The 10521-nt window shown below is 33.5% G+C and overlaps 3 protein-coding genes across 5 annotated transcripts; 2 read left to right on the forward strand and 1 right to left on the reverse strand.

Annotated features, from left to right (window-relative positions):
• The first annotated feature begins 1254 nt into the window (after window positions 1-1254).
• On the forward strand, window positions 1255-3894 carry LOC139784038 (uncharacterized). Its single transcript, XM_071723206.1, has one exon. It carries the CDS (start codon window positions 1303-1305, stop codon window positions 2389-2391), a length of 1089 nt encoding a protein of 362 aa, XP_071579307.1. The 5' UTR covers window positions 1255-1302; the 3' UTR covers window positions 2392-3894.
• Window positions 3895-3967: 73 nt separating this feature from the next.
• LOC139784039 (uncharacterized) lies at window positions 3968-6524 on the reverse strand. Its single transcript, XM_071723207.1, has 5 exons — window positions 6322-6524; window positions 6006-6166; window positions 5756-5815; window positions 5266-5425; window positions 3968-4251 (listed from the first exon to the last, which is right to left on the reverse strand). Exons 2-5 carry the CDS (start codon window positions 6006-6008, stop codon window positions 4091-4093), a joined length of 384 nt encoding a protein of 127 aa, XP_071579308.1. The 5' UTR covers window positions 6009-6166; window positions 6322-6524; the 3' UTR covers window positions 3968-4090.
• A 470-nt stretch (window positions 6525-6994) lies between these two features.
• Window positions 6995-10521, forward strand: LOC139784037 (uncharacterized). Of its 3 annotated transcripts, XM_071723205.1 has the most exons (4): window positions 6995-7641; window positions 8225-9189; window positions 9332-9478; window positions 9565-10521. In XM_071723205.1, the coding sequence occupies exons 2-3, from the start codon at window positions 8239-8241 to the stop codon at window positions 9437-9439; spliced, it is 1059 nt and encodes a 352-aa protein (XP_071579306.1). In that variant the 5' UTR covers window positions 6995-7641; window positions 8225-8238; the 3' UTR covers window positions 9440-9478; window positions 9565-10521. The 3 variants fall into 3 exon arrangements, with proteins under 3 accessions (XP_071579306.1, XP_071579303.1, XP_071579305.1); XM_071723202.1 differs by having other exon boundaries at window positions 8225-9478; XM_071723204.1 differs by having other exon boundaries at window positions 9332-10521.

Raw genomic sequence — 10521 nt, forward strand, 5'->3', positions numbered from 1 at the left:
CGGCAGCGATAGGCGCATGCGCAGCTGTGATAATAAAAGTCACCACACATAGACGGTGTTGCGCAAAGCAGCCAATCAGCGGTCACCAATAGCATGCAGATAGAGAAGCTCAGCAATAATAGGCGCATGCGCAGCTGTGATCAACTTCCTCGACCAGATCAGCCAAAAATCAGGCCAGAACGAGCAATGATACCATAGGGGTGAAACCAATATACGAAAGGTGGAAATAAATATGGCCGATAAGAGCAAGCGAAAACAGGGATAAACATATGCGTGCGCACAACGTCATTTTCCGGGAAGTGCCGATTGTTACCGAAGCTGAACCGAATGAAATCCCATCATCCCGATGTACATACATACTTAAATTTATTGAGTTTTCTATCGATTCTTCTCCTCGATCCACTGTCCACTTCCACGTGATGTTCGGCAATTGTGATGACTCGTTAAATGGATCTACAATTTTTGATTATAGATGTACATTTGCAAGTATGAATTTTTTAATATAAATGTCTAAATAAAGTGTCGTACATATATTATTTTATCGCGTCTTTTGGGGTTAGGGTCGATTAATTTATAAATACGTATAATTATTTATAACGCTATATTTATTATTTCTATTTCTATCTATTAGTAATTTAACGATAGTAAACATATTATATTTAAGTGTGCTTTACGATTGACCAGTGTCAATAATATGATTGTTTTCAACTAATTCTCTAATTTTATTTAATTTCAGCTATTCTTATCATAAAATATCTAGAAAGATCATATCTGACAACACGTGGAAAGGAATCTTTTATTATATTTTTGTTGTTCAAAACAAAGATAAACAATTCATATGACATATTTGTTCCAACAATAAGTGAAGTGAGAAGAAGTGGTGAAGAGGCATTAAAAGATGTAGAAAAACAACGTTTTTGCCATGTCAATAGAATGGTTTCAACAGTGCAGTTATTTTATGTAAGTTATATTTACACCATATTATCAAATATAATTATGTTTATTATGTACAACATTTATGTGACACGTTTGTGTAAACGATTATTGTAACAATTATGGTTTCATATGCTTTCGTAACATTTTTCCAGGAGTTGCACAAGATCATCTACATGTGTAGAATGGTCTCTTCTGTCGGCGGAGTTGTCAACAGCTGTCTGCATAATGGCGTTTTTGCGTGGAATGATTAAATAAGTTAGCGAGATGCTATGATGTTGTGATATTAGTATATATTGTTACATAAGGTATGTAATGCCCCGATTTCTTACATGCATACGAGTCATTTTCTATAACATTAATAATATTATGAGTTCCATACTTCCGTTGAATGTTTTCCTTGAAATTTGGATCACTTTTTTATTCCCTCGTAGTGTTAGTCACTTCATATCTAATTTTTTTGTTATCATGCCTCTTCGCAAGAAATTTTCTTGCCAGTTTTCTAAATGCAATAATGGGTATTACTGGTGCAAAGGTGGGCTTGAAAAAGTACAAAATAAACATTTTTACAGATTCCCCACAAACTCAGCCGTTAACGTGCAATGGAAAAAGATTTGTGGCATCAATCTAACTGAAAATTGTTGTAATAAATATATTTGCGAGGATCATTTTAAAAAAGAAGATTTCGTAAATTTTACAAAACACGCATTGAACCCTTTCGTAGTTCCTTCTCAATTACAAAGTGACTCCAATTTATGTCCGATAGAAATTTCAACACCTTTCCAAAATAATCCGGAAGTTACTAATTATTGTCAACCACTAAATTCGGTGAATTCACTTGTATCCAATGATTTAAACAGTACGTCCACTGTTAGTCAAGCTACTGCTGACAATATTTCCAATAGGATTGATAGTAACATTGCCTCTGAAGATATTTCTGTTAACTTAAATGTAGAACAAAGTTTAGATACACAGATTGATAGTAACGTTGCCTCTGAAGATATTTCTGTTAACTTAAATGTAGAACAAAGTTTAGATACACAGATTGATAGTAACATTGCCTCTGAAGATATTTCTGTTAACTTAAACATAGAACAAAGTTTAGATACACACATTGAAAGTGTTAATGATAACAGTTTCAATAATATTTCATATCCTATAAAGTCAAACAACTTTTGTAAGCAAGATTGTATCTGTGAAGATGCAAATTGCCAACGTGGCGATAGCGATGACAATGACGATACAATAGTTACGGATAATTTGACAGAACGTAATGAAATTATACCAACAAGGAAACGAAAAACTGGTTTCTTGACAGAGGCAGGAATATCTTCGAACGCAATGACACCGACTAAACATAAAATGTACAAAATTCATCGTAGAACAGTTAATAAACTATGTAAAATCAAGAAGTCTTGCTGCACGACAATTAAGTCATTCTATCGCTTCATCAATTGAAGCCTTCACTATCAGTGGAGCGTTACCTGTCGAATCATTAGAAACAGCAGAATTTGCCGAATTAATTGATAACCTTTTTGATTCGTTAAATGGTTGGACCAAGCGTGCGAAAGACGGCAAAAACTATAGACGCGTTTTAAGAAATGACTCGCCTCATTTAGAATTGTGGAGCAAGTTGTTGTCCGAAATTACTGATTGGAAATTAATAGATTTAAAGACGGAAAAAGATGTTACTACACAATATCAGTTCACGAAAGGCTGGGTTATTACAATTCGCAGTGTTATATCCCACTCGGCATGTTATGTTGCTGAAATATTGAAATATTCGGAAATGGTGCAGAAATATTTCGTTAACATTTCATTTGTAACTATGCATCTGAAATATTTCAGAAATGTACCTGCATCATGTTTTTTATAATATTGCATTAACAATATTTCTGAAATTTTTTAGAAAGTTGTTTACAATATTTGTAAGTTTCTGTAATATTGCAAAAAAATGTAGCAGATGCAATATTTCAGAAATATTTCTGAAACATTATAAAAGTAATATTACGTTTGCATTGCACGAATAATATTTCTGTAACATATCAAACGCAACATTGCATTTAAAATATTTCTGAAAAATTTCTGAAAGATTGCGTAGGTAATGAAAAATTGAATTGCAGGCAGTGAATTTCTACAATATTGCAGAAGAAATATTGCAGATGTAATGGTTTAGAAACATTTATGATACATGATAAAAACTATTATTACGTTTACATTGCACGCGTTATATTTTTGAATGTTTCACATACAACATTGCATTTGTAATATTTCCGAAAAATTGCTGACAGACTTTAGAACTTATAAAAAATTAAATTTATTATTATTTAATATTGCATTTTATTGCATTTTTTCTATTTTATTAAGAATTTTCTAATATTCCAAATTTTGTCATATGGCATTTTTAATATAAAATATAAAATATTTAATAATATTTAATATAAAATAATATTCGACGCTGACTGGCAAAAAAGATTTATTCGTATATCTGTATTGTTAATATTGTTATGCGATAGCTTTATGCTCACCAAAATAAGCAAGTATAAGAAAGAAAGAAGCGTCAGAGTCAGAGGATCACACTACCCTGTTCGATCATCGATGTCAAGCAACAAGGCGCCGGTATACTACTTGGATGGGTGACCGGCTGAGAGAGCGGATTTCTTCGGACAAATGCGCGGCGGCTATACGCACATGGCTTCCCACACAGCACGATATATTGCAGCAACATTGTAGCAATATTGCACGGCAAGATTGCAATATTGCATGCAATATTGTTGCAATGTTGCAGCAATCGATCTATGTCCGCCCCAATATAATATTGCAGCAATCTTAGGCAATGTTGCAGCAATATTTCTGACAATGTTTCAGATATTTTGTAGCAATGTTGCCGAAATATTTTCTAATAATATTGCTCTGCTATTGACAAAAGTAATTCAAAGATTTAAAGTAAAAACACAATAATTCCCGAATAGAACAATAAAACGATAAGGAAACGCAGGACATGTGAGATAATGATATAAACGTATTTACTCTATTTATAAGGTCATAATATAATATTTATTTTACTTTTGCAATACAAAATAACGCTATAATGAGAAAATATAGTTATGTCATTAAAAAATAGTTTTATTATAATAAAAAAATAAATGTAGATTTTTTATTCATTATCTTCGGAATTGCTGGCCTCAACATTCATACGATTATTGGCACGCAATTCTTGTCGAACGCGTCTAATTTTAGCTTGTGCTAACCACTGAGACGCGACAGTTTTTATTTGCAAATCCGTGCAATCCGGCTGGCACATACTGTGTACTGCTTCTGAAAATGTAGGGGAGACCGGGGCTAAGCCGACACTATTTTTTCAAAGGCAATTTTTAATATTTAATTAAAATTTTTAGGCAAATTCAATGGTACATATTTAAAGAGTGTTTCTTCAGGTACAAAATTGATTCAGGAAGTTTTGCTGTACGTCGCTTTGTTTTGCCGCCAGGAAAGGAAAAGTGACGCGAAGACAAATTTTCGAATTGAAAAATGCCGGGGCAAACTCGACACCCCGCCGGGGCAAACTCAACACTTTGTCTGATCGACACAATTTGATCTGGAACTTATTTTTTACTGTCTGAAAATGAAAATACATTGTTTATTGTGTATTTAAAAAGTACAAAAATTCGGAATAAAGTAGCTAGAACAATCATTTAAAATAATGAGAACAAAAATTGTTGAACTTTCAATTATCTTCATCTAAACTCATGTCTGAAAAACAATTAATGCAGGTAAACTCGCGATCGGACGTGCGCATACATTTGTCATGAGCCATACGGCTGCATGACAAGCATCGTTTGTTACTGGGAGCCGACGAAACGGCGTGGTGTTGACTTTGCCCCGGACGTCGTTTTTCACTTTTGTCACTTCAAAAACATGAAAATTTTGAAAATATGCAAAAACGATTATCGGATTCATATAGAGCATCAAATTTCCCATCAAAATCACTTACTGGTAGATTCGCAAGAGTAAAGCTCGATGAAAGAGTAGACATTTTCGAGAGATCAGAAAAATTACTTTTCACTATCAAAAACGCTTATGTCGCGTTAAAAATTACACTATAACTCAGAATGTTACCAAATTCCGTTGATAATACTGGCACATAAAGACGCATTTACAGTAGGAAAGGCAAGTTTCTACGATAGATTTAAATTGGCAAAAAGCCTAGTGTCAAGTTTGCCCCGTTGTCGGCTTAGCCCCGGTCTCCCCTATTAATTAAAATATTAGTAGTGTTTTTATGGATAAACTTTTATGAAGTCATATTTAAAAAAATTGTGCTGGAATACCAACTTCTTAAAACTTTCGCCGTCAAGAGTACTTTGAATTCTTTTTTTTTCCTTTTGCCATCCCAGCTGAACTTTTCAGCGAGACTATTATCCAATATTTTTTTCAAAACTGCTACTGTCGCAATATTGACTGTACTTCCGCCAGTTTTTTTAGCTACAATGACCTGCGAAAAAAAAGAAATATTTCTAAAAAAGCATATAATAAATCAATAATATAAGCAAATTGCCATCCATATTATATGAATAAATCAAGTGTCAAGCGTCGTGAATTGACTTCATCTCCACCATTTTTTTGCTACCACATGCCAGAAAATTGAACTAATAAGATAATAAAGTAATTAAAACAGAAAAATATGGTCATGCACATCAAGTAAAAATACATTTCATCACTTTTGAACCTATTGTTTTTTCTCCCACAGATTTCATACAACTATACAACTATATTTAAATATGCAGTTACATGGCTGTATAGAAATCAATATCTTTATTGGTACTTGGGTATCGAGTATTGTGTCCCAGGTGGCATCGCTGGCGTTTGCAGCTGCATGAACTTGCTGATAAGGAAAAACAAATGGTGAATTTACAGAAAGATTTTCCATATAAACTATAATTAAATGATATTCAACACAATGTGTATTACATTACGGCGTACTTTTGTGATACGCATCGATCACCATGCATCGACGTTACTTTTTGGATCACAATCGTAAAATATAATTATTAATATTTTAAAACATGACATACCATTTTTGTTAGAAATGCGTTATTTTTCAATTTATTTTCAAACTCGTCCAATTGGTCTAGGGTTTTAAGTGGCAGATTCACTTCATCATCTTCAATATCATCAACATCCTCAGTAAGTGTCCTTCTCGCTCGAGTTTGTATCTCCAATTGAGTTAATCTGGCTTCAATAGACGTGAGTTTCGATATAATCGTATTCAGTTTTTGTAGGTATAAAACTAAAATTTGTAGTGTATAAAACAAGTCAAAAATTGAGTGCATATGTGTAAACAGAAAACTATCCAATTATTCCGAGTATAACTCAAAGTTTTAATATTACCATTATTGCTTCCTGTTACTTCTTCTTGCGGAGAATCATTGAGTTTATGCGTTCTTGGAGCAATTGGTAAAAGCTTTGACGATGGCAGTAGATTTTCATTGCACACTTGCTTAATATTTGATGAAAGGGTGGACGTATATTGAGGCTCGATTGATGATTCGAACGTGGAACTTGTCCTCGCTAATGCGCTGATATGTGGTGGCTTTCACATAATAGTTTCTGCTGATCTGTGTTTTTGGCTGACACTTTTACTTATTTTAATTTGTTCTTCTTCGTCTTCGTCATTTCCGTCTTCACTGTCGTCGCTGAATTTTTTTCTTTTTCTTTGTTGTCGCAATTTTCTAGCAGCAGTCATTGCACTACGAGAGTTAAGAATACGGTCGGAATCTTCTAAAGTGGAAGTATCCTCTGCCTGAACGAGCTTATCTAAAGCTCTGATGTAATCATCTGTAAATGCAAATTATCATCATTGAAACCACATGGCCATTATACGGTTACCACTTTAGAGGCCAGTGCAACAATTATACTACAATCAGATTTTACAAACAATTTAATATTTACAATCATTTAGCTAAACAATTTTTCATTACGACAAATAGGCTTGGCTCAAAGGGTTAAAATAATTTTCTTCATATATATAAATTTTAACATATTTGTTTTGTTAAAAAATTACCTGATGTTCCGAATAATTTTTTAATTTTCAAAGTCGACCACTTGTGACCTTCTTGGGGCATAGTTTCACGGATAATCGCCCGGTTAATGGATGACTTTGAGGTTAGATGACTTGGCCACCAGCAACACACTTTGTCCTTATAAATTCAACATGACGGTATTACTTGAAGACCATCATCGAACTCCACGATTGCATATCTTTTTTCAGTCTTCGACATGACGCTCGACACTTGACACTTTAATTGACACTTAATCAGCGGCAGAGAGAGCGAGAGCTCGGAACCTATGTGATAATGCATGGACACAAAACTGAGAAAGGAATTCTGGGTAACATTGGCCTAGTTTACATCGACCTCTTGATACGCGTATTGATTTGCTGAGTCTAAAAGTAAGAGCCAATCACGATTCGATTGCTACTGATGAGCGGTTTGTTCTGCTGAACGCGCTCTGCACGCCCAATTTTGAGGTTATCGAGACCATAAAGAAAGAAGACTGGTTTGAGTGCATATTTAACTTTATATTTAAAAAACGGGGAAGATAATATAGATAGTGATAGTGAAAATTATATTAGAACTGAGAGGTTGAAACACACCAAACTCTCCTCACCCGAGGAGAAATACGAAAAAAATACTCTGAAATATTATAGTGGTATACATTCATTCTTTAAGAATAATACATTATATTATCCAAAAATAAAATCTTTTCTTCGCTTGCAGTAAATAAATAAATAACAAGATAATTTAAAAGACCGACATAACTGGCCAAACTTATTTTTAGTCTTCACAACGTTTCGACTATTTTTTTTACTATTTTGATGTTATAGAGTCCTAAAACCGTATACTCGACAATAAAATTGCATAATCAAAAAGGTTTGTTATAATGTTAACTTAATTATGTAGGTATAGTTGATGTAACGGCCGGAAAATGTTGGTTTACGGTACCAATTAGTTACCAACAAATTACCATCTCTAATGATAGTCGTATCTAAGAAATTTAGTGAGTTGTTAGTTTTAGTTTCATATGTGAATTAATTGCAATCGAGGATGGTAACTATTAAAAACTTTGTAAATTTTGTAAATTGTTCTAAACTGTTATCTACTTGAAAATGATCAAAACCCATGGTCGAAACTTTCTAAAGACTAAATAATTTTGGTCAGTTGTATCGGTTTTTTACATTATATTATATTATTCCATAAAGTAATTAATTTTCATGAATCCATCATTCTCATAGTTCCAGATCGTAATATGGATAATAGAGGCAAACATAGGAGAAAGGAGTTGTATATGTGCACCCGTAGACATCAAAGAAGAATAATTCAGGCAGAAACAGAACGAGAGGCCCATCAGCGAGAAGAAAATTTTAGCGACACAGCCAATAATGATTTTGATGATGAAATATTTGATATGTCAAGTGAGCCATTAAATAACTCACTTGATAACAATAATGCTGAACAATTCGACAATAATAATGCTGAACAGTTCGACAATAATAATGCTGAACAACTCGACAATAATAATGCTGAACAATTCGACAATAATAATGCTGAACAATTTGACAATAATAATGCTGAACAATTCGACAATAATAATGCTGAACAACTTGAACTGCCGAGCAATGTTCTGGATCACGACGTCTATGAACTCCCAAGAAATTTTTCAGATGAATCTGATGAGTCAATCGATGATGACGTCGGAGATACTACAAGCAGTTTCGACACGTTGAAGGCGGATTTGGCACAATGGGCTTTAAAGTACGCAATTCATCATAACGCCATCAATGAGCTTTTGCATATTATTTTAAAATACATACCGAACTGTTTCTTACCACGAGACGCTCGAACCCTACTCTGCACACCTCGCAAAACCAACGTTGTTGACTTGGCTGGAGGAGAATATTTACATTTTGGACTAGAGACGGTTTTGAATTCACTAATGCGAGAATACAAAAGTACTGGGTTAACTGTGAATAACATAAAGCTATCATTAAACATCGATGGTTTGCCAATATCTAGGTCATCAACCAATTCTTTCTGGCCTATACTAATATCAGATCATATTCTTCGAACAGTTCAAATAATAGGAGTATATTATGGCACCAAAAAACCTACGTCAGCAAATGATTATCTGAGAAGAGTTGTTGACGAATTCAAAGCTATCACTAATGACGGATTCATCTATGAAAATAAATTAATCAATGTGAGCCTTTTCTCAATAATTTGCGACACTCCTGCAAAATCATTTGTTTTATATACAAAAGGGCATACGGGTTTTTCAAGTTGCTCGAAGTGTACCATAGTTGGTGAATCTATTAATAAGACAACTTGTTTTCCATATGAAGACATACCAAGTAGAGCTCGAACGGATGAAGACTTTATCCGACAATCTGATGAGGATTATCATCGAGGCCAGACCATTTTGGCAGAAATACCCAATATCAAATTGGTGACGAACGTAGTACTAGATTATATGCATCTAATTTGCTTGGGTGTAGTAAAGAAATTATTACTTTTATGGATTAAAGGGCCCTTGTCAGTTAGAATTGGTAACAATAATTCTACAATATGTTCACAGCATATGATTTCCTTCCGTGATACGGTACCATCAGAATTCTCAAGGAAGCCGAGAGGTTTTACAGACATAAGTAATTGGAAAGCAACAGAATTCCGACAATTTTTACTCTATACAGGACCAATTGTATTGCAATCAATTTTGAAAAAGCACATTTACATACATTTTTTAACTCTCCACTTAGCTGTGTCTATACTTGTAAGCCCACAGTTAGTCCAAGAAGAGAGCAACATAAAATATGCTGAAGATTTGTTAAAATATTTTGTCAAAAACTTCCAAGTTATTTACGGTGCGCAATTTATGTCACACAACATTCACAATTTGCTCCATTTGTGTGATGAAGTTAGAAAATTCGGCGTTTTAGATAATTTCAGTGCTTTTCCATTTGAAAACTTTATGTCAAAACTAAAAAAAATAATAAGGAAGTCTGAAAAACCGTTACAACAACTGGCACGAAGATACGGTGAGCAGCAGATAGTATCAACGCCGTCCAAGAAGTCATCAATTTTAAATGAAGTAACGCTAAAAAACAAACATTTTCAGGGTCCATTGCCATTCGACGCTCAAAATATTAATAATATACAGTATAAAATGCTCAAGACTGATTTATTTTACTTGAATTGTGATGATAGGCGAAATAATTGTTTTCTGCTGAAGGATAATTCCATCATTGTAGCTTTAAATATAATACAAACAGAAGGAAATGAAATTTATGTTATAGGACGTAAATGTCAGATATTAAAGGAATTATATGAACAATCATGTTCATCGAAACTTTTAAATATTTACGTAGTCTGTAATGACATCAATAACGCGTTATCTCGATGGCCCGTATTTTTTATAGCCAGGAAAATGTGGAGAATTACACAATTGGGGACAGATTATGTAATTCCAATAAGGCATGTAACAGATATGTAATTAAATAAATAAAATATATTTTCGTCATCGATTTAATAAAGA

Source organism: Temnothorax nylanderi, unplaced genomic scaffold, assembly GCF_030848795.1.
Source record: "Temnothorax nylanderi isolate EJ_2023f unplaced genomic scaffold, tnyl_v1.0 TNYL_tig0575_pilon, whole genome shotgun sequence".
NCBI lineage: Eukaryota > Metazoa > Arthropoda > Insecta > Hymenoptera > Formicidae > Temnothorax > Temnothorax nylanderi.

What these genes read in the sequence shown, in the direction of transcription:
- LOC139784038 (XM_071723206.1), top strand. Translation starts at nt 1,303, where the DNA reads ATGAGTTCCATACTTCCGTTGAATGTTTTCCTTGAAATTTGGATCACT.
- LOC139784039 (XM_071723207.1), bottom strand. An exon ending in ACACAATACTCGATACCCAA is followed by an intron (nt 5,426 to 5,755) that starts GTACCAATAAAG and finishes TTTTTTTCGCAG; the next exon opens with GTCATTGTAGCTAAAAAAAC. An exon ending in GACGGCGAAAGTTTTAAGAA is followed by an intron (nt 4,252 to 5,265) that starts GTTGGTATTCCA and finishes CTACATTTTCAG; the next exon opens with AAGCAGTACACAGTATGTGC.
- LOC139784037 (XM_071723202.1), top strand. Translation starts at nt 8,239, where the DNA reads ATGGATAATAGAGGCAAACATAGGAGAAAGGAGTTGTATATGTGCACC. An exon ending in TATGCATCTAATTTGCTTGG is followed by an intron (nt 9,479 to 9,564) that starts GTGTAGTAAAGA and finishes ATATGTTCACAG; the next exon opens with CATATGATTTCCTTCCGTGA.